The sequence below is a fragment of the Brachyhypopomus gauderio genome, unplaced genomic scaffold (genome assembly GCF_052324685.1).
Source record: "Brachyhypopomus gauderio isolate BG-103 unplaced genomic scaffold, BGAUD_0.2 sc298, whole genome shotgun sequence".
In the NCBI taxonomy this organism is placed as follows: Eukaryota; Metazoa; Chordata; class Actinopteri; order Gymnotiformes; family Hypopomidae; genus Brachyhypopomus; species Brachyhypopomus gauderio.
The window spans coordinates 62,391-85,737 of NW_027507119.1; the positions used below are offsets into that span (position 1 = coordinate 62,391).

General features: G+C 40.0%; 1 protein-coding gene and 3 long non-coding RNA genes across 5 annotated transcripts; 1 reads left to right on the forward strand and 3 right to left on the reverse strand.

Moving 5' to 3' along the window:
• The first annotated feature begins 848 nt into the window (after nt 1–848).
• LOC143504550 (uncharacterized) lies at nt 849–4,087 on the forward strand. Its single transcript, XR_013127580.1, has 2 exons — nt 849–957; nt 1,757–4,087. It is a non-coding gene; the product is annotated as an uncharacterized LOC143504550 (long non-coding RNA).
• A 6,985-nt stretch (nt 4,088–11,072) lies between these two features.
• Nucleotides 11,073–12,497, reverse strand: LOC143504562 (uncharacterized). The gene is made up of 3 exons (XR_013127593.1): nt 12,418–12,497; nt 12,099–12,265; nt 11,073–11,949 (listed from the first exon to the last, which is right to left on the reverse strand). It is a non-coding gene; the product is annotated as an uncharacterized LOC143504562 (long non-coding RNA).
• Nucleotides 12,498–15,631: 3,134 nt separating this feature from the next.
• LOC143504561 (uncharacterized) lies at nt 15,632–18,854 on the reverse strand. 2 transcript variants are annotated; one of them, XR_013127591.1, is made up of 3 exons: nt 18,803–18,854; nt 18,532–18,659; nt 15,632–18,436 (listed from the first exon to the last, which is right to left on the reverse strand). It is a non-coding gene; the product is annotated as an uncharacterized LOC143504561 (long non-coding RNA). The 2 variants fall into 2 exon arrangements; XR_013127592.1 differs by having other exon boundaries at nt 18,532–18,662; nt 18,803–18,837.
• A 3-nt stretch (nt 18,855–18,857) lies between these two features.
• Nucleotides 18,858–22,103, reverse strand: LOC143504547 (uncharacterized; the record flags this gene model as incomplete). The annotated part of the gene is made up of 9 exons (XM_076995951.1): nt 21,915–22,103; nt 20,895–20,983; nt 20,589–20,738; nt 20,274–20,428; nt 20,050–20,186; nt 19,845–19,938; nt 19,387–19,498; nt 19,068–19,291; nt 18,858–18,974 (listed from the first exon to the last, which is right to left on the reverse strand). Coding segments are annotated over exons 2-9 (1,071 nt in total), but the record flags the coding sequence as incomplete, so codon positions are not given.
• Nucleotides 22,104–23,347: the final 1,244 nt, after the last annotated feature.

Genomic DNA, 23,347 nt, shown 5'->3' on the forward strand with positions numbered 1-23,347 from the left:
CTGACCAGTGGCTGACCATGAACACTGAACACTGACCCTCTTTTCTCGCCTCCTCTTTTCGCTGTATGGCCCACCTAACCCCAATTATTTTTATTACTACTGTACTGTATTTTACAGAATTGTTTTCTTTTGATTCTTACATAAAAATAAAAGTTGTCCTCCAAAGATTAGTGTTAATGAAAAAGTAGTTTTTTGAACAGGTCTAGTGAGCCAAACGCCCCACCTGCCCTGTAGTAAATAGTTGTACATAATAAAAAAAATGTAAATATCAAATCAAATCCAATGAAATATATTTTGGTTTTCCACAACACATGTTGTCACAAAGCAGCTTTACAGGATTTACAAGTTTTAAATATGTTGTTATATGTTTATTATGTGTGTATAGTTGTACTTGTAGTGAAGGAGCACTGTTTGATAATAATAAAAAATGATCAAATCCTCTTGGGGCGGACATTTAATCCTTTATAAGGTAAAGATACATTGATAATTCAATTGAATAAAAAATATACTATTAGTTTATATTAATAATCAAATGAAGGAAATGATAATATATGAAAGATTTGACTTGACTCTCAGCCGACAATTAGCTGGATGCTAACGTTATATAGGAAATCCCATAGGAATGCTATCGGAAATTAGCATTATCATGGCGGTGCAAATTGGCTTTCTAAAACAGCAAAGAGCGAGCAGGCTGTTTGTCTAATGTAAAGCATTAGTAGTAATGAAGAAAAGGTTTTCCTGTAGCGTTGGCTTGGTTCGGGCCAGTCCCCCCTCAACCGATGCATACCGGCTATTAGCCAGGATCAGGAGGTCACAGTGGGGTTTGAACCCTGCACTGAGTGGCCTGTCGCCCAACACCTTATCCACTGACCTACAGGACAACCAATTATGCTTAAAACAAAAAATACATTTGAAGACATCAAATCCTCTTGGGGTGGACATTTAATCCTTTATAAGGTAAAGATACATTGATAATTCAATTTAATAAAAAATATACTATTCGTTTCATTAATAATCAAATGAAGGAAATGATAATATATCAAAGATATGACTTCACTCTCGGCCGACAATTAGCTCCATGCTAATGTTATATTGGAAATCCCATACCAATGCTACCGGAAATTAGCATTATCATGGCGGTGCTAATTGGCTTTCTAAAACACCAAGTACAACATCTGTCAATAAGGTCGCTTTTTTATTTATACCATTAGTTTCATTAATAATCAAATGAAAGAAATTATAATATATCAAAGATTTGACTTCACTCTCGGCCGACAATTAGCTCCATGCTAATGTTATATTGGAAATCCCATACGAATGGTACCGGAAATTAGCATTATCATGGCGGTGCTAATTGGCTTCACCAAGTACTCTCTCTGTCTCTCTCTCTCTCTATCTATCTATCTATCTATCTATCTATATATTTATCTATCTATCTATCTATCTATCTATCTATCTGCTAAATAATTGGGGAAAAAATTGTTTGAATCTATTCTAGACAGAAAATACCCAATAAAGCCAATGAGAGTATCAAACAAATACATGTGCTATATATTTACAGAGGATATTAGTAGCGGTAGTATTAGACTTTCTGGGTGCACCACAGAGCTGCTGCCTCATTCTTGCTCTGTTAATTAACATAATAAAGGGTGATGTTTGGTCCTGCTGATTGCCGGCAAGACAGAGGGGAAGGAGGGGTGATGTCCTGACGATTAGGATACAGAAATATCTGTATTTCTCTTTCTTTAATTCCCAGGAGAGTCTGGGACCCGACGGCGTTCAAGGCCATCATCGCGTTGTCGACGTGGCTGACGGTCCGGTGGAGCTGCGTCACCAGGCTTTTGTGACATAGCAGAGGGTGGACGGCATCGTTGCTCTCCGGGACAAACTGCCAGAGAGCGACAAAGGCGGGGCTTTCTGCCCGCCATGTCACAGACACCGACTGGTGAAGGGACGGTTCAAAAGCAGCCATTCGTAGACCTCTGTTGTCGCTGGGACACAGAGTCTGAAGCGGTAGGCAAACCTTCAGTAATCCAGTAGCTTCAGGATTTTCTAGGTTGGCTTGTACAGTGACAATAGTTCTCTAGCCCATGATACACTGGATGTTGTTTTGCCATTCTGGAGTATGGCAAGGATTAAAACACTAGACCAAATGCAGTCAATCACTTCATGATCCTCCATGAGAAATACAGGAAAATAGTCAAAAACAAGAGAAGAGACAACACAACAGAGGAAGAGAAAGGAACTGCAATGAGTGATTGACTGCATTTGGTCTAGTAAGTGTTTTAATCCTTGCCATACTCCAGAATGGCGATACACCTGGCGATTAGTAGGAAGTTGACAGCCACTGATGCTGGAGCTGGGCTGCCCAATGAGATACACATGACTGGAACACCTTGTGGCAGGAGATTTCTCCACCTTTCTTCTCTTCTCTGTTGGTTCGTCCTGTTCACTTGTATCGCTGACCACTTTCCCGCTGTGCAGATGTCTTACAGATGCCACGATCTCAGCAGTTCACAATCTTAAATTAAGATATAAAGCTTAGTTGGTTCAAACCTATTTCTCAATGTAATGTGTGATCATTGTGATATATGTACAATAGAGTAACATTTTTGAGATAGTCATGTACAGTGTTGCGATAACGGCGTCATTTTGTCAGTAACGGGATAATATAATTAATTACTTTTCCTGTCGTTACAACGCCGTTGACGTTACTGGTCATTAAAAGCGGTGCGTTACTATATATTGATATACTAACAGTAATGCGAGCGGACCACTGCCCAGGCTAGTGAGGAGTAACAGATCTCGATAGGTCACAGTCCTCGGTGTAACACCTGTTTAACTTAACAAGGCTAAGGCAGCGTTATGGTAGCCAATCCGAGCCAGTGTTTTTACACGCGCGCCAAAGCACACCAGTGACACGACAAAAACGGAGAAGAGACAGAAATAGCGAGTCAGAAGCAAGCCGAAGAAAAATTATCATTTTTCAAGGTGGCGATATAAACATTATTTAAGAAAATACTTGAAGTTCCTGAATGTTTACCAGACTGGGTATTTGATTTATTTAAGAATAGAGGTTTTATTCTTAAGTTTACTTCTGTTCTGAACAATCCAGTTGTTTCAGGTTGAGAGAATTTAATTTAATTTGATAGATGTCAATGTAAATATGTAAATAGATGTAGTTTGGCCTTTGAATAATCTGTTACATATTTACCACATCACATATCTTTCTTCTCCGAGGTTCACTTGGGGAGTAACACTGCAGTTGGAGCCTACAATTCCAGTATCATCGCTCCGACATGGAATGAAAACCTGGCGTTCATCATAAGACATTTACATTGACAATATCAGCACCCAGAACTTTCATTCTAGTTACCTTATACTTAGCCTGATTGTGTGATTTATTTGTAACTTGTGTATTAGTCTGTATAATTTGTTTTTGTGTAATTTGTGTGTTAACGGGCCGCCCAATGGACGATGGGTTCCCTTTTGAGTCTTGGTCCTCCCAAGGTTTCTTCCTATTCCCCACCATCTAGGGAGTTTTTCCTTGCCACTGTCGCCTTTGGCTTGCTCATAAGGGATTTGGACCCATAGTATTGTTAACTTTGTAAATACTGTAAAGCGCTTTGTGACAACATATGTTGTGAAAAGCGCTATACAAATATATTTGATATTTGATTTAAATGCACTTTATATAGTGTAACTGTTTACTTTTGCTTTTTATTATTATTATTATTTACAAAGATTTGGGGTTTTAAAGGATTTTATCCTGCACTGGTCTGTTGATGTGCAATAAATACTCATTTCAACTGACTGTGAAAACTGCTTTTTCAAAAAATCCTTATTCATTGGCATATAACTTTTTTTTTACTGTAATGCAAATAGTTACTTTCCCTGGTAACGAGTTACTTGTATTATAGAGTAATTCAGTTACTAACTCAGTTACGTTTTTGAACAAGTAGTGAGTAACTATAACTAATTACTTTTTTAAAGTAACGTTCCCAACACTGGTCATGTATCATACGATGTCATCCTTTCCAAGCATCAAAAATATGTATGTTTTTGCATTAAATATAGTTGAAATGTACATAGTGTCTATGTGTTTTATACCAGATAAATGAAAATGTTATTACCTATCGTTTGGTACCAATTTCAAAGCTATAGCATCAATCTCTGGGAATGTAGTTTTAACACTAGGAGTCCCAGCATTTTCATTCCACACTTTTTCCACCTGGTCTCCACCAGGGGGCAGTTCTGGGGATATTTGCATTCCATTAGGCCACCCTTTGTTATGTACATGCAGCCACTTATAGGTAGACGGGTGAGGGGGGGGTGATGGTGTGAACCATCAGTTCATTGTTCTGCTGGATGTGTTTAAAATTAAAAAAACGCTATTGGCTGCTAGAACGCGCTAAATGACGTCATCTCCGCACATACAGGTATGTTTGTGTTTTTGAACCTAAGGTTGTGGGGGAGGGTGAAAAAGAAAAGCGTTTGAGTGTGTCTTTGAGCTGATTAATTATTTCTTTTTTTCCATATAGTACTGTACTGCCACCTAGTGGTTCATGCTCGTATCTCGAGCGTGCACTCGGGTGTCGAACAGAAATTTTGCTCGTCTCGGTGCTCGTATCTTGGATCGCTCGTATATAGAGCAGCTCGTATCTCGAGGTACCACTGTAATAATAATCTTTATTTGTATAGCACCTTTCATACATACATGCAACTCAAAGTGCTAAAAACTACTGAAAATAAGGTAAAAAAAAAATTACTTGTCTCTCCCCCTCATTTCTAACCACATTTTAGGCTGTTATAGTTGGTGATTGTGTAAGGCACCTCTTCCTGTACTATTTACTGTATTTTAGACATTGAGGGCTTTTGAGGGGACGGTGTGGATGAACACTGACCAGTGGCTGACCATGAACCAGGGTTCCCACGGGTCCTTGAAATCCTTGAAAGTTTGTGAATCTGAAAAAATAAGTTCAAGGCCCTGGAAAGTTTTTGAAAACAGGCATAAAAGACAGCCGTCCTTGACGGTCCTTGATCTCATTATATGGCTTTGCTCCTCTGTTTTATGTATGTACTGTATGTGTATATGCATATGTGTATTATTGTTATTATTATTATTATTTGTCTACTGTCAACATGTCATTATTTTGCACAGGGCTTATGCTGACTTTTACTTGGCAAAGTTTGGTCATTCTCCTGTAGAGAAATTTGTTTGTTTGTTCAGCACCGAAAGCAAGTGTTTCCTGTAGGTAGTTGTTGATCCTTCAACAACTATAGCCATTTTACGTGAATGTCGTCATCTCAGATGTGCATCGCTAACTTGCCAGTCATGTTGAGTGTGAGTGAAGTTTTCGTAGAATCAGCGCTTAATGTCATGCACAAAAAATTTCAGGATGCATGGCTTGAAATGACATTCAGTCTTTTGAATTTGCGTTGTATTAACATCGTTTTTTGATAACATATTCAGGGGTAAGAGTAGGTAAATGCTGGCAGGTGCAGTCCTTGAATTTGAGGAAGTTGGTCCTGGAAAGTCATTGAAAGGTCCTTGAATTTTATGTTAACCAAGGTGTGGGAACCCTGTACCTTTAACCTGCACTTGTGATTCTCATGTGTCCACCCCACCTTCTCCCCCTCCTGTTCACTTTTTGTTACCCCCCACCCCACACAGAGGGCAGTCAGCAAAAAGGCCAAATGCTTCCTGGGCCACATGGTTGCCCGGAAGAACAAGAAGATGGCCTTCCGACAAAAGTCCAAGACCTGCCACAACCTCACAGTGCTCTGAGAGAGCCGGACTCTGTCGGCCTCCTCCTAGGCTGCTAAGACCACAAGCTGTGTTTTCAACACTAACCCCACGGACTAGACAACTGAACAGGCATATATTTGTATATTTTATATTGTAAAAACAGAACATGAGGGATTATGGGAGCCTAAACTGATGATGAAAAGTCGATGTTGACAGACTTGCATGTGTGACGGGCAGGGTGAGTGAAACAAAAAGGAAACGATCACGCCAAGTCTTAGGGAAAATGTATGGTTTAATAGAATAAGTGCGTAAACCAAAAACCCGTGACTTGTTCAAAATTAAGGGTATAATAACCAGCGGTCAACTGGTACAAAGACAAGACATACATAGACAAACAAACGACCCTCAGGTGAGACGGATCGCGGGCTCCGCCCACCTGAGGGACAAACACCACAACAACAACAAAAACACGACTGTGAGACGGATCACGGGCTCCGCCAACTTGAGGGACAAACACCACAACAACAACAACAACAAGACTGTGAGACGGATCGCGGGCTCCGCCCACCTGAGGGACAAACACCACAACAACAACAACAACATGAAGACACAGGAACAGGCTAGAGGTGAGTTGCAAGATCTCCTGACAGGACTCGTTGAGAGTTCCTTTCAAAGTTCCTTCTGCAAAAAAAAAGATTTTTTTTCAACACGCCCTTATTAAATATTAAATGGTAATAACAGGTTAATATTTTTCAGCTGATTTCTGTAAATGTAAGAGTCTCTCTTATTTATATTACTAGCTATTGAACAGGTTGATGTCAGTAAATTAGCAAACGTGTAATCAGCATAGGATTCTGTATGAATGTCTCTTGGTCACCTACATGCAGGGTGCAAGAGACCTCAGTCTTGTCCAAGGGAGCCTGTGAGGGTTCCTGACAGATGTCGAGAACACATATTTCATAGTTCCTTCTGCAAAAAAATTTTTTTCAAGAAGCCCTTATTAAATATTGTGTGGTAATAACAGGTGAATATTTTTCAGCTGATCTGTGTTAATGTAAACTTCAGTAAATTAGCAAATGTGTTTTTTGTATGAATGTTTCTTGATCACCTAGAGGTGGAAGATGAGAAGAAAAGTCCAGAACAGGTGTTTCTGCAACAACAAAATTTTTTTTTTCAACATACTCTAATTTTACATGAGAATGTCAGATGAATGTTTTTAATTTGAGCTGTTTTTATGCTTGTTTTTCTGGTATTGACATTAATAGGGGTTTTACCAGGGTGATGTGATCAGTATCACAGTACAGCCCCTGACCCATAATAATAATAATAATAATAATTTCCACTTATATAGCGCCTTTCAAAGTACCCAAGGATGCTTTACAGAGAAATACAAAAAAGAACAAAGACAAGAACAAAACAGACAAAAATAACAACAAAAATAGAAAGAAAAGAGAAATCCTATAGAACAGACCTATTTTCTGTTTCTTTTTCTCTTATTTTTCACTTAATGGCTCTAGCAATAAACTCCAAAGTTACGTAACGCTACCTAGGAGTAACTGTGTTTGTTTCCTGTGAATTCTGATTATTGCAATTTATTAATGATTTTCAAAAGGAAAAGACTTCCAGTACTGCTACAAGCATAAAGATACACAGTGAATAAACCATTTACATGAATCGTACTGATGCTGATGTGTTAATGTAAACTTCTATGGTATTGATATTAATAAGTATTGAACAAGTTGATGTCAGTAAATTAGCAAATGTGTTTTCAGTATGGGATTTTGTATGAATGTCTCTTGATCACCTAGAGGTGGAAGGTCAGAAGAATAGTCCTGGAGAAAGTGGAAGAGATCATCGATCATCTTATCCAGATCATCGGTCACAGGAGCTTCTGCAACAACAAAAAAAAATTTCTTCAACATACACTAATCAATTTTACATGAGAATGTCAGATGAATGTTTTTCAGTTGAGCTGTGTTGATGCTTGTTTTTCTGGTATTGACATTAATAGAGGTTTTACCAGGGTGATGTGATCAGTATCACAGTACAGCCCCTGACCCATAATAATGAACTCCAAAGTTACTTAACGCTACCTAGGAGTAACATGTAACTGTGTTTGTTTCCTGTGAATTCTAATTATTGCAATTTATTAATGATTTTCTAAAGGGAAAGACTTTCAGTACTGCTACAAGCATAAAGATACACAGTGAATAAACCATTTACATGAACCTTACTGATACTAAGCTTTACTGAACTGTGTTCAAAGAAAAATACCTTAAATAAGTCCCTATACATGCCACAAAATAAGTTGTTAACATTGTACTCATTCACTCACTCAAGGGAATGATGTTTTCTGTCTCCTCTTTTGCTTTTCTTTTAGCTTTTAGTTTGATTTCTCTTCTGGACTCCTTGTTCATGTCTGTGTCTGTTGACTCGTCCTGGATTCCCCCTGCACACCAACACCAGAGACACTTCATTTTGGCAAACATGGTCAGTTGCGTCACACTACACAATCTGATCTGAAATTATAGTGTACATGGAATGATCCTCATATGTGTCATTATTATGACATCAGGGCAGTGTAAGAAGTGTTATGTTCCACATTCTAATCCAATTCAATCCAATTCAATGGCGCTTTATTGGCATGACAAATATGTACATTTGTATTGCCAAAGCATAAGGTACATACAATGGTAAAATATAATAAAATAACATTGTAAAGTAGAATAATAATAAAGTAAAATAATGGCTATATTGTCATTACAATTACATTATCCACCACTGCTTCCATAACAGTTTATAATAATAGTTATGATAATAATTGTGACGGGCGGGGGTGAGCAACTAAAAGGAAGCGATCACGCCAAGTCTCAGGGAAAACTGATGGTTTAATAGAAAGTGTGCAAACCTAAAACCCGTGCAATATCTCCAAATTAAGGATATAATGAGCAGCGGTCAACTGGTACAAAGACAAGACATATATAGGCAAACAAACGACCCTCAGGTGAGACGGATCACGGGCTCTGCATACCTGAGGGACGCACATGACGTCACCAAACAACAACAACAACAACAACAGCCGCTGTGGACAGAGGCGGCCGGTAGAGGGCCGCCTCACCGTGACAGACCCCCCCCACCAAGCCGCACTCCCCTCCACTGGGTGTGTGGCACACAGCGGCTGCACACAAAACACGAAGGGGCAGGAAGGCAGGGACAGGCATGGACACCTCCTGAGTCCGGGAGCTGAAACACAAAAACACTCATTACTCAGCTCGCCTCCCCGGGCGGGACCCTGGACCGACCGGGCCGTTAACACAAAACCACGCCCCAGTCGGTCACAGGGCCCTCACGCCCTAACCGGCCTTCAGCCGGTGAGCCCCACAGGTGTGAGGACGAGGGGCTACAGCTCCTCTCTTGTCCCTCGTGTATGTGTGTGTGTGTGCAGGCTACCTCTCCAAGGCGTGGCTACTTCACCTCCTGGACCTACCTCCTCCCAGAGCTGACCCCTGCCTTCTGCTAGGGGTCACCCCAGCCTCCTGGGAAGCCAACCCCTCCCGGGGCCTCTCCTCGCAAGGTGGACGCCCAGAGCACCCCCAACGCGGGCTAGGGAGCAGCCCCAAGGGCCTCCTGGTCACCCCGGGCAGGAGGGAGGATCTCCCTCCTCAGCAGGAGCTTTTCAGACCGGAGCCCCATGGTCCCCAAACATCCGGGGGCCCCAGCCCTCTAGGGAGGGGCTCTTCATGACCGGGCTCCGGTCACCCCACAACACAAGAGGGCTCCTGCCAGGTGGAGACCCCCACAAGGTCCAGGAACACCGCCAAGGAGAAGCACCTGCACAGAGAACAGCACGCGCACACACACACACACACACACACACACACACACACCACAAACGCGCCCTACCCTATTCAGGGCCTCCTTCAGGAGCGACGCCCTCCATGCCACACCCCATGGCACGGGACCACAGCCGGTCCCCCCCAAACACACATTCACGGGGAGGAGCATGCGTGGAATTACACGCAAACAGTTGACAACACGCTAGGACACAACACACATGCAAAGACTAGACAAGCAAACAAAAACGGTGCACAAACAGACAGACGGGACCTACACATGCGCACTCGACATAAACACACAGTGACGCGCGCCGCTCAGAGTCGCAGTCGCTCCCCACATTTAACACAAGACACACGGGGAGCGAGGCGACAGTGACGAGCGGCGACCGCGTCACACACAAAACATGTAACATTAAACATAACGAGCACGCACACTGATCCACACATTCGTCGACATGAACACACGTTTTAACCAACACAAAACATGAAGAGCCTTTCCAGGGAAGACGCCCTGGTCCTCGCCGTGCCACAAACACAGACACGGCGGAGCTCTTCAAACAAACTAACAAACAACAGACAGGAAGAGTTTTCCCAGGGCAGACAGCCCTGGTCCACGCCGTGCCACAAACACAACACAAAAGCAAGGCGGAACTCTTCACAAAACACCACGCAGACAAACACTTACCACGAGACATGACCACGAACGAAGGAGAAAGAAAAAGAGACTCGGCGGCTTCCGAAGGGTGGCTGGTCATTCTGTGACGGGCGGGGGTGAGCAACTAAAAGGAAGCGATCACACCAAGTCTCAGGGAAAAAGGATGGTTTAATAGAAAGTGTGCAAACCTAAAACCCGTGCAATATCCCCAAATTAAGGATATAATGACCAGCGGTCATCTGGTACAAAGACAAGACATATATAGGCAAACAAACGACCCTCAGGTGAGACGGATCACGGGCTCTGCCCACCTGAGGGACGCACATGACGTCACCAAACAACAGCAACAACAACAGCCGCTGTGGACAGAGGCGGCCGGTAGAGGGCCGCCTCACCGTGACAATAATAGTAGTAAAAGTATTAATAGTAACCATAATAATAATACACCACTGCTTCCATAACTGACATTTATAATTATAGTTATGATAATAATAGTAGTACTCTACAAAACTACAACAAAATCTACAAACTACAACAGAATGTGATTTGTGAATTTAGCAGTATGTAATTGCAATGTGAAAAAAACACAGCTTCTTAATGCACTTTGCCTTTTATTTTAACATAATTTAAATTCTCTACATTCAAATAGTGCCTTCTTTGTAAAAAAAAAAAACAAACAAAAAAACAACACAACCCTTTGACTGAAAATAGTGCAATAAAAGAACAAGGCATTCAGACTTGGAAATGTTGACATGAAACTAGTCACAACATAACAGTTCCGATAATGAAACAACAGGAACAATCCAGACAAACTTCAAGTCAAGTGGCTTTTTATTGTCATTACATCAGAGTGCAGGTACACAGTGTGACGAAATTTCGTTCCTCCGCAACCATGGTGTAACACAAATTGACAGTACAACAGACAACATAAAGTGCGGCAGGGTAGCAATTCAAGACTGTGCAAAATGTGCAGCATAGGGCAATCTCACAGCAAAACATTACAATAAATACAACAGGCCAGAGACAATTGAGACATAATGGTGTAAAGAGCTGGTACAGTGCAATGTGGTCTAAGTGGTGTCTGAGATGAGTGATATACTGTATCATATGGAACATACATGAACACAGTGGTTCTGAGGTAGTTAATAGGTCCTGTGGGAGAGCAGCAACTATTTCTGGTGGGGGGTTCAGTGCAGTCTTTTTGTGCGTGTGTGGGGTCAGATCAGTGTTGGTGTGTGTCAGTTCTGTGTCTGGGAGTTGAGGAGCCTGACTGCCTGGTGAACAAAGCTATTACAGAGTCTGGAGGTGGAGGCTCGGATGCTCCTGTATCTTTTGCCGGACGGCATCAGAGTGAAGAGACCGTGTGATGGGTGGGTTGGGTCTTCCACAATGCTGGTGACTTTGCGGATGCAGCGTGTGGTGTAGATGTCACTGATGGAGGGGAGAGAGACACCAATGATCTTCTCGGCTATCCTCACTATCCGCTGTAGGGTCTTGGGCTCCGAGATGTTGCAGCTCCTGAACCAGACGGTAATGCAGGCGCTCAGGATGCTCTCTACAGTCCCTCTGTAGAACATGGTGAGGATGGGAGGTGGAAGGTGTGCTTTCCTCAGTCTACAGGAAGTAGAGACGCTGCTGGGCTTTGTTATGGAGCTTGTGTTGAGGGACCAGGTGAGGTGCGTGAATAACAGCAATTCAGACTTTCTACCCTGTAAGAGAGAGAGAGAAAAGTTGTGAGGGAAAAAGAATTAAAGCAATGAGACAAGCTGGTGTCTTTGTGTGTGTGTGTGTGTGTGTGTGTGTGTGTGTGTGTGTGTGTGTGTGTGTGTGTGTGTGCAATGGGACTGAATAATCTCACCATTTTAAATGAAGTCCCAGTGAAAGTCCATCAGTCTTCTCAGCAGAGTGGATACATGTGGGTTGACTGTTGTCATCTTTTTGCTGGTGGCTTTGCCAGTTTTTTTGGACAAGTCTTTGCCCCGTCCAGCCTTGGTGCCTCACTCAGGGTTTATACCAATGAAGCGCCTGAAAAATAATAGTGTCTCTTCAGACAGTGTAAAACTCAATTTGTGTAACTCACTTACATTAACAACACAACAAAAAGCAGAAAATGTTTTGTTCACAATAGTATACCATTAAAGAGATAAGAAACACATGTTTTAGTGAAAATACCTAACCTTTGGATGAATTCAAGAGTGCATGAGGCCTCTTCTTGGTATTCGAGATTGAAGATGTAGAAGATAGAAAATAAGGCAGCAAGCCCTGTCAAGAAGGTGGGTTGCATCCCCTCACATATTACATGGCCCTCAAGGCTGACCATCCAGCGCTGAATACAGTGTCCTGCTGTTCCACCTGAAACATGACAAAAAAATTCCTGTCAAATTCTTTTGAAATACAGCAAATTACAACCTTGTGTGTGAACCCTTGATAAATTGACACATGACATACATACACACACACAACACACACATGTGTAGAGTGTATTTTTTCAATGGAAACTTAGATCTGCATGAAGAACTAGTCCTGTGGTGTTCTCTGAGAAATGAGCCATCAGAAGCTGGGTGACATTTTCGAAAGGTCCTTTTGCAATTAGGGATACAACACTGCAGTTTTAAATTGTGCATATTTCTGTGAATTTTCACGTGTCTCACATAGGCAACTGAGCAGTTACACTGATATGCACATATCTGACAAGAAAACATAATTGCAAACTTGACTGTTATGATTCAATAAATGTACTTACTAAAATAAATGAAAGTACTTAATGTGATCAGTAGCGCAGCATCAAATACTCTTGAGTACCTGTAATGTCAAAGAAATATGTCACACTCACCAAACATTGAATAGGTCAAATAATACTGCTATGGGCTGCCATAGATTCATTAATTAATGGCAAACATGGTAACACCAATGGTAATTTATATTAAACCACAATAGAAAAACAGTCTTACACTGACTAAAAAAATAGTGAGTTACAGTAAAGGAAATCTTCTTCAGCACTCAATTTCTGAACTAAAATTTAAAATCTGGAATACCACCCAATAATCAGCAGGAAAAGAAGTCTAATGTTATGTTGTGCGGTGTATTTACATCAATAAGCATCATTACACTTCACAAATTCACTAATAAAATTATGTTTTTTTCTGTTTGCAGACACTAGAAAAAGACCTGCAGTCCAGAAGATTGAGGTCCAATAGAATGTTCCTGCTTGAAAACCCCACTTTTGACCTGAAAATGAAAAGGCTCAGAGATGGAAACATTTCTGTCTTTGAAGAAAACCAGGTAAATATTTGTATTAAAACATGGGTAAAGTCCAAAGACATGTTTAGATATTAGCCTGACATATTGTTTTTCTTTGTCCTGGTCTTGGATACTTTGGATACCTGTCTTGCACATAGTTTACCCGGCTACAAGTACACCTACTTTATCAACAAGCCCTTTAAAACACTTGAAGGTCCATGTTTTAAACCAGGAACATGTTCATGGACCAAGGTGTAAAATAGTGAGCTAATTAAATACTCTTATTATACGCTATTATAATACACTATTTTGTCATTTTAGTAGAGCTTACCTTTTTTTAAGAGCTCCAGCAATTTAATTACTGAATATTGTGCTTATTTCATATTTTTTTTAGACTGAAGCCATCATTGAGAAGACTTTTGCAGTCCTAAAATATGACCGATCAAGTTTAAAAAGAACATCCTTCGTTTCAGAGGTCATGACACCAGAGGTAAGAACTTTTTATATATTTATTAAAACATCTTTTATTTTTATTAACATTAAATCTGAACAATCTGCTGTTTTTTTCTGATTATTTTTTGACGCCAGCGATCCTACCGGGCAATAAATAAGGGGCTCCGTCTCATCTCTGATCATAACCGAACCGCACTGTAGAAGAGAAACGAAAGGAGCTATACCAAACGGATTTTTCTTGACCATTGGAGTTCAGACGTTGGAAAGAAGACATTGGACAAATATACATCTAAGTTTATATATTTTAAATAGGCAGGTTTGGCATGTTTATCTGTAAAAAACTGCTATGTTTATAGATATTGGCAGCTGGGATATGTCAGAACAGAAACAATAAATAAGTGTATTTAATGTAGGCTAATATGGGCTGTCTACTTAGTGGGACAAACAATATTAACAAACTGCTTATATTATAATCATGACTTTGAACAAAGGAGACAAGTTGCGGAACATGGATAAAAGGAGAGGAAGTATACCCTTTCCTCCCTTCAACCTGCAGAGTTTACACCGGAGGAGCATACCAGTGGACCACCGCGAGTTCTGCTCCACCATGCCCTCAGTGCAGAGCGCCGAGCTCTCCACACTCACGCGCTGCACCTCCTACGGTCCCGGGGAGCAGCACCGTGACAGCTGCGTGTCTGATTCATCCGACTCTGTCATCTCCTCCGGGAGCGACTCCCATGGACACACCTACAAGGTTGTGCTTCTTGGCGAGCTCAACGTAGGGAAGTCGAGTCTGGCGAGGATATTTGGTGCACAGTAAAAAATGAAGTGTTAAATTAACACCTACAGAGTTGAATTTAACTCCGTTTCAGATAACATTTGGTCCCACTCCAAAACAGTGTTAACTTCACTCTATAGACAGTGTTAGATTTTCAGAGTAAATTTAACTAAAAATAGAGTTAATATTAACTCCAACATGTGTTGAAATATTTAACACTGTGATTTAATAACACGGATAGAGCAATATAATAACATTATATCAGAGTTACTTTAACTCTAAAAAAGGTAAAATATTTACACTTTATTGTGTAATTGCATTTAACCTTAATGGAGTTGCATTTAGTATTTGCTACATTTAATTGTAATAATTGGATCAAATTGCCCATTACTGTAATTATCTTCTAAAAACTGTCACGTTGAGGACCCCGGCCCCTCCCTTTTGGGCGTGTGTTTACGTAGTCTACGTGCATCGTCTGCGTCTGTGGATATTCCGTGGTGATGGCTATGTCATGTGATAATCCGTCTCACCTGTGAATCGTCTCGTAATCACGTGGGGTTAATGTGATTTGTCTATTTAATGTGCGCTCGCGCAGTGTCCTGTGCTCGTCGTTGTCTAAGTCTACACGTTGTGTGTACCTGTTTATTATTCGTGCGCCGATTGCGCAATAATTGTAAAAATAAAAGTGACGTCTGTCAAGACGAAATACGGATTCTGTGTCTCGTCCGTCTGTCGCCGCCCAGCGTCACAAAAACAAAAAACAATAACTCAAGATCCAAATAAACTCAAAGATACAAATAAACCTTGATTGATTGAAGATGAAAGTAATGCAGCATTTAATGACATAATAAAACACTGCACAAACATGTGCAAACATTGCTTATCCTGTGCCATTGGATACTAAAATAACTTAAAATAAATACATCAGTGACCAAATGAAAAATTACTAATTTACCAAAGAAAACAATATGGGACAATCAACAGTGCGGTGTCATCTGTTTCATATGACCTTTGTATGTCAAAAGGCCTATGATAACACAGGCTATCAACATGAAAAAAACAAAAATCATGTTTTGACTTATTCACTTCAAATGCATGGAAATGTTCTCGAAAAGCTACAGTAATTAAAGGCACAGTGAGCAGCAACAATCTTTCATGTACTATCAGAACAGAATCAATTATATAAAACAGAGGCATTTCAGATTCGACTTTACCACAGATAACCAAGTTTGGGCGATAAACAAACCCATGATATTTAGCCCAACTCACTTTCAAAACCTGAGTGCTACTGGGCACCTGCATTTCCGTGGCAATTCCAGAACCTCCTTTTACCACATTCAAAGACACCATTTTTCCTGGACCCATGTCTAAACGTCTAAATGTTGTTGAGGACTGCCAACTGTTTGCCATGTGATTTTGATGTTTTTTTGCCAATGTTTTGGTAATGTTTTTAAATGATTTAAGTTGTTTTTTAAAAAAATTATGTTTGCCCTCATACCGCATACACCAACTATGAAGGACAGGTCCAATTTTTTGGATGCAGCGAGGGTAATGGATAAGAAAATGGTGTTTTGGTAAAAGTTTTTTCTGAGGAAACAACTGCTTGAACAGCTTATGATGTTCCACAATTAAGTGCTTCAAATAAACGCTCAGACCTTGAGATAACTTGGGTGAGAAAACAATGTTAACAATCTGGAGTAATAGAAGAAGAAGTTCCCAGTGTTTGTCGGTGGAAGTTAACAAATCTCCAAAGATGAGAGGAACATTCCTGAGTAAGCACCATGACTGCACTGCATTCAAGCCCAGATCATTAGAACTTTCACATAAATTTAAAGTTGCTGGTCTATTATTTTTTTCCATGAATCCATAATCAAAACTTTGTATTCGTAAATACAGTTCTCCTGATGTTATATGTCTTTCCTTCAAATAGACAAATAACAACTTTAATTCGTACTGGGCAACCCCTTCTAACACATCATGCATCACATCAACTGAGAAGTTCTCAGTTGTGTGAAAATACTGCAATGAGTTCAGCAAACATGAACTCTTTACACCAAAAACATGAGGAAGTGATGGATTCATTGTCATCTCTTGACAGTGAGCATTGTGAATTTCTTTTGTGCGCAGTACTATCTTAGGAGAATCTTCAGAAAATTCAGTTTGAAAGTCATGTTTTTCTGCTAAACAAAACCTGCAGCAGTACCTTGCATTGAAGGACTCCACCAGACCAAACAAACAATGTAAAGCCAGATTATCACCAGTAACTTGTACAACACTGCCACGAATATGACCACCATAAAATGGAATGTCAATACCATCACACTCCAAAATTTTAATGTCTTGAACAACAGGAGCAAGAATTGCATTAAAACCATACCTTTTAAGATCCTGAACATGAAACAAGGCACACAAGTGTATATTAGCTAGACAAGAATTCCATTTTGGAGAGAAGTTTCGCAAAGTAAAATATATACCACCCAATTTATGAATACCTCGCTTGGAACCAAGAGGGTTTGCCACCTCAAAATCATCATAGAAAATTTGGATTTGAAGAGTGTGTCTTTCTATTGAGAACAGAGGGTGACTTTTAAAAAAAGATCCATCACAAATATCTCCAAGTTTTGAGCTGTTGGGACATGTTGTTTGCAACATTTCTGGGGCATACTGGCTTTTAAATATTAACTGCAAAGTAGACAAAATTGGAACATACATGAATTTGTCTTGAACTACTTTTTGATCATATGTTCCAGTTTTTTTGTTTAGTCTTGTGTCAAATCTTGAGCCAATTACACATTCAACTGGTTCTACAGTTTCCCACTTGTCTGTTAAAAATTTAGATTGCTTGTATTCAGAATTTAGAACCATGAAAGGATTCTCTATCTCATCAAAACATGCTTCAATCTTTTTGCACATTTCAGGTTGTCTGTCATCATTACAGACAACCTTAATCACCTTTTCTTTAGCATGTTGATGAATATCTTGGACAATATCCTCCATAGAAATTACAACGGAATTCACTAAACTTTGACTAACTCCTGCTGTCTTCAGATCAGCTATTACAGATGCACAGCTATTAACAAGGTCAGGAAAAGAAGACAGCCCTGACTCGGACTCTACATTTTCAGCTGACACATCATCTATGGCATTACAAATGTTGAGGTCACTTTGAGAACTTGCAAAATCACCAATCTGTTCAATATCTAATAAACTGTTTACATGGCACTTGTTAAGATGCTTTCTGAAACCAGAAAAGCTACCAAAAGAACGTGAACATCCCACTTGACCACATTTAAGATAAAGTGTCCTTCCCGTACAGAGTCCATGAATAACCTTAAGATGTTTGACCAAGCTGTTCGGACTTCCATGGTCACTTTTACAAAGGAAACACCTCATATTTTAACTTTTGTTTAATGCAACATTCTGGCTCTTAACTCTGCAACTCGAGGAGTCTCCTTTGTTTCACCCATGTCAATGTTGTAGATAGTTGTTTGGACAAAAGTGAAAAAGTTGTTCAGGCAAGAACTGTAAGACGTACCGAAGACGAAATGTGCCTTAAAGAGTTCGTCAAAAGCTCCGACTGAAGCTGTTGCCTTGCATGGAAGTGCATATTTGTCGATCACAATGAAGTAGGCGTGAATGTTGTTCTTTGTGGGTCCCAGGGCAAGCAGATAGGGCTGACAGCTTACTTTGATGGTGTCTAGGTGCTGCTGCACACTGGTTCCAACCTATAATGGAAACAAATTGAAATGTTATATGACCAGTTTATTATTTCAAATATCCTTGCAGTGTGCATTACATTAGTGTTGTAATAACAACTTACCTTTTGAAATCTGATGAGCTGATCTACAGCTTGAGATGCAGACATCTTTCCGGGGCGTTTTTTTCCTTGTGCAGATGGTGGTAATAGATGCAACAACAGCATGATTGCAGACATGTCACTGTCCCAGGCTACTGATCAGTAAAGAATTGTCAAGTTGACATAATATCACAATTACATTAAAATGAGACATCAACAAAAAACCTGCACCATTACAAAAATAAATTGTGTACCTACAAGAAATATTAATGTCAAGATACAATAGCACACATACCATGCTCATCTTCATTAGCAGACTCAGCATTTTGCAATAAATCCAGTAGAACAGAGGTTGCTACAAGTCCATGGCTTTCCTCCATTATTTTTCTTTTAAAGGTTGTTGGCCACCTTTCCAGGAACTTGTTAGATGTTACCTCACCAAACAGAAGTCTGAAGTCTTGCTCTATCTGAAATGCAACAAACACAAACAAACTAAAATAAAAACAAACACGATTTCATGAGTGATCTCTGCAATGTAGTGATTAAAATAATTTAAATACCAGTCCTGGTGTGTCCAGGAACCGTGGGAAGACAGAAAAGACATCTGCTGATTTGTTTGCATCTTTAATCATTGCTTGGCGATAAGAGAAGGTAGTTTTCATCTTGGAACGGACAGTGCCTTCATCAGCAGAGTATCTCAAAACAGCAATGGCTGCTTCCATGTCCTCATCAGTTGGCACTTCATCACTGGTGAAGGGTTGTCGGCCACAACCTGGTCCACCAACTTCAGACAAAACAATGTGATAGCCTCTTGAATGCACAGTTCTCAGCTTATAATCTTATATTAATCATTAATATATTATTCATTATTGAACTTACTTTTGGGCGATTTGCATCCTGTGGCACCTCTTTCTTCTGCTGTTTTTCTTTGTATGGTCTTCAATCGCCAAGCCAGATATCCAGATCCACTTTCTGGATCATAGTAATGTTCCTAAATAAATAAAAATTAATGCATAACTGCATCTTTTACAAAATATTCAAGGTGGCAAAAGTGGAATGACGTTTGGGAAACCTAAGCAACAAAACAAAAGCGGCAATAAACCTCTATTTCATTTAGTACAAATATTTTAAGCATGTGAATTGAGAGAAATGAAAAATATCTGTACACTTTAAAACAATGAGATAATAGTTGCCAAACTATTTTAAAAAAGAGAAGTTGCATCACAGATTATGAAAAATTGTGAAAAATATTCTAAAGTTGCACAGAATGGCTGAATACATTAATATATTTACACATGAAAGTGTGAATATGTGATTAATATTGCACTTTTACTTACATATCCATGTTGGGAATATGGATCCTCCAGATAAGGAAACAGCCCAACTATTCCCTGTGCATACATCACCCTAACACTCTTCGGAGGAGATGTCCTGTAGGGAAGGTATATAAACTCAATCAAGCAAATTTAACTTCAAAAATAAAAATGATTACTAAATAGAAAAGACAAAATTTCTTCACCATAAACATATGTCCGTGCTTACCCATGTGTTTCTGTCATCTCAGCGGCAAGTATATTTATCATCTGTCTTCTGGTGGGATCTGTCAAGGTTTTGGTTTTTGCATACTCTTGCATAATTCGTTCACCACCAGGTTTCGATGCTAGGATTTTTTCAATCAACTTTGGATTGGAAGTAAAATTGGAAAATAATTAGCTCAAAAACAATCCCCATCCAAAAAATAAAATAAAATTAAATTAAATACCTACCGCTTTTGCCTCACAGTTTATTCGACATGGTCTTTTAGCTTGGCTACTTTCGCCAGTGGCTGCTTCTGCATCCGGGTCACAGGAAGTTACGGTTAGAATAATGGTGTCATCAGATCTTACAGATGATGAGGATGACTGAGAGGCGCCTGTGAATTCTAAAATATAAACATAACAGAAACATTCAGTAAAATGACATGGATTTAAAAAAAGTACAATACAGACATAAAGAAAACCTGTATCAAAGTACTTGGTTTTATAGTAGCTGTTCCACTTTATAATAACATTTTAGTTGTAGTAGTAATGATGCATGATTACCAAGTTCTTCATTAGCTAGAGTGACTCGAAAAGTTCCAGGTGACTCCTTTGCAATGTCTTCAAAGACTTCAGCATCAATTTCTGTGTCTGATTGGTCATACACCTTGATGTCTGGCAGTCTATCCTCTGGTATGTTAAATTTGGAATGCACTGTAAAAAAATACAAACATTTAATTCACAAAACGAGCACACTTATTTTAATTAACCTATAGTTTTAAAAACAATACTGATGCAAGAAAAAGACGGCAGTATCATATGGAGCCTTGATTTTAGACATATAAAACTGTAGAAACTTCATTGACACACCTTCTTTCAAGAAAGCCTCAAATGTGAGTTCGGGGAGCTTAACATATTTTTGCTCTCCCCCAAACCGAACACGTACTAACATGTTGAATCTGTAGAAAAAAAAACAATGAGTAACAATTAAACCAACGAAAATTTAACATTTAAGAGTTTAAGGTGGCACCTGCACTAACTGCTACCCCACGTAATGAGGAACAGCACAGCGAGATTATAAGTAAAGTACAGTGATCCTTCGATGCTTCACGCTTCAGTGGCTTCGCTGGTTTTCATAAGATATTAATGAATTCGATCGGCGGAAAATATATATATGGTAGCGTGTCGGCGGGAGTAAGAATGCCACGCAGGTTTTGCATAATCTTTCCAACACTTTTAGAGAGAAAGAGAAGTTATACATGCACTCAACTCCCTTGTTCTGACCTTTTTCATACACCGTTCAACCTAGGTCATCACTCCCTCAACACAACCTGAATACGGTGTGCCTTACCAGTGCTAGATTAAACGCAAGTGACTACAGAACAAACCCGCAAATTTTATGTAGCATAAACGTGTGGGGAGGGTTTATAAAGCCTTAATATAGTGTATATATACTTCTTTACGATTTTCGGTTATCATTCGGATAAATGAGGGATTACTGTACATTTATTGGAGGATGATAACTGGTTGTATGTCCTCGATATGACTCTTGAACAAGCAAATATAGCTTACATTTGCTTACTTTTTATGTTTGAGTCGACAATAAAAATGAAGAAACTCGGAAATATTAATCAAATGTGTATTTTTTATTCCTTGACAAACAATTACAAAACTAAACTCATACCAACTGACAATCTATAGGTCTATATAGTAAGTAGCCTAAGCTCCGAATTGTTTATGCTAACTTCCAAGCAACCAACTAAAATTTAGAGCTAACTGGTAATTAAACTCTCACATTTCAGCATCACTAAACGGAAAGCTAACTTCATCTCTTATAGAAAAGAAACGCTACAATTTGTTGTTCGAAACACAGAAAAACACAGTACTTACTAGTTTTGCAGCTTGAAGCTCGAAGCAGCACCAAATAGACCACATTCAGCATTCAGGCGCGAATTTTACACTCTGAAGAGTAAAGGTTTTCATTGTACATTTTATGAATTTAACACTTGGTTTTAACTCCACCTTTAGATTGCATTTACACTACATAGTGTAAAAAGTACTCATTCTGGATTTAAATAAGTTAACTCTGAAGTATTAACACTCCATTTTTTACTGTGTGGAGTTGAGGACAGTCACGACTCAGAGGAGACAGGTAAAGTCTTGGTGCCAATGTGGGCACTTTTGTTGTTGCGAGATAATGCTTGCTTTTTAGTAGAACATGTTCCAAGGACATGGGATTAAGCTAATTCAAGGACCTCACAATCTGGTCTGACTAACAGACAGTGTAATGGGTCATATGGGAGAGCAGGTAAAGGTGTATTGATTTCTGCTATTTCCAGCCAGCCACAGCTGCACCCATTACTCAAATAGAGCTTAGGTAGTTGTAGTCAAACACCAGGCAGAGTGGGTGTAAAAGATTAATACACTGGCTCTAAAGGAAAACTCCACGGTCAGGGCTCAGATTGATGGATGATTTGTCAAAATCCTACTGTCTAGATACTGGGATAGGTGACTCTGGTACTGTGATAAGAGATGCTGAGTACTTCAGAATAAATGTTCTTATTTCTTACTTCCTTCTTCCCATCAGGAAACACATATGATAGGTCAATCATCGTCAACGAAGAAGAGACAAATCTGCTTTTGTAGGACATATGGGAACAGGTGAGCGAGTCACTCGCTGATAACAACCACCTAAAACCACAGGATTGGTGATACGCCACAGAGCGTTCTGCGCCTTTTGTATTAACCGGGTGCCATTCCACAGGATAACAGCCAGTGGCTGAAGGATCAGTGCATGTGGATGGGCGACGCCTACATCATTGTAAACTCGGTGACGGACAAGTCCAGCTTTGAGAAGGCTTCGGAGCTGCGCATACAGCTTCGCTGGGCGCACCAGTCGGAAAACATCCCCGTCATCCTGGTGGGAAACAAGAGTGACCTGGGGCGCTCCAGAGAATTGTCAGTAGACGGTTAGTTGCGCATCATCTTTTCCAGGGGGCTCGCTCCTTAAACCATGTGATTGAGAAGATAGGCCCCCATGTCCCCCCCTCCCTAGGCAGCTGAGGTGAAAGCTGCAAGCGTTTAGCCGCCGCTAGCTGACTGATGCATGGTAGACTCGGCAAAATAAACACGGCCACTGCTTCTTCCCGGAGATTAGCCCCTGATGACAAACCAATGTCCCTCAAGTCCCGCAGAGCTACCTTCAGGGTTCCCACGGGTCCTTGAAATCCTTGAAAGTTTGTGAATCTGAAAAAATAAGTTCAAGGCCCTGGAAAGTTTTTGAAAACAGGCATAAAAGACAGCCGTCCTTGACGGTCCTTGAT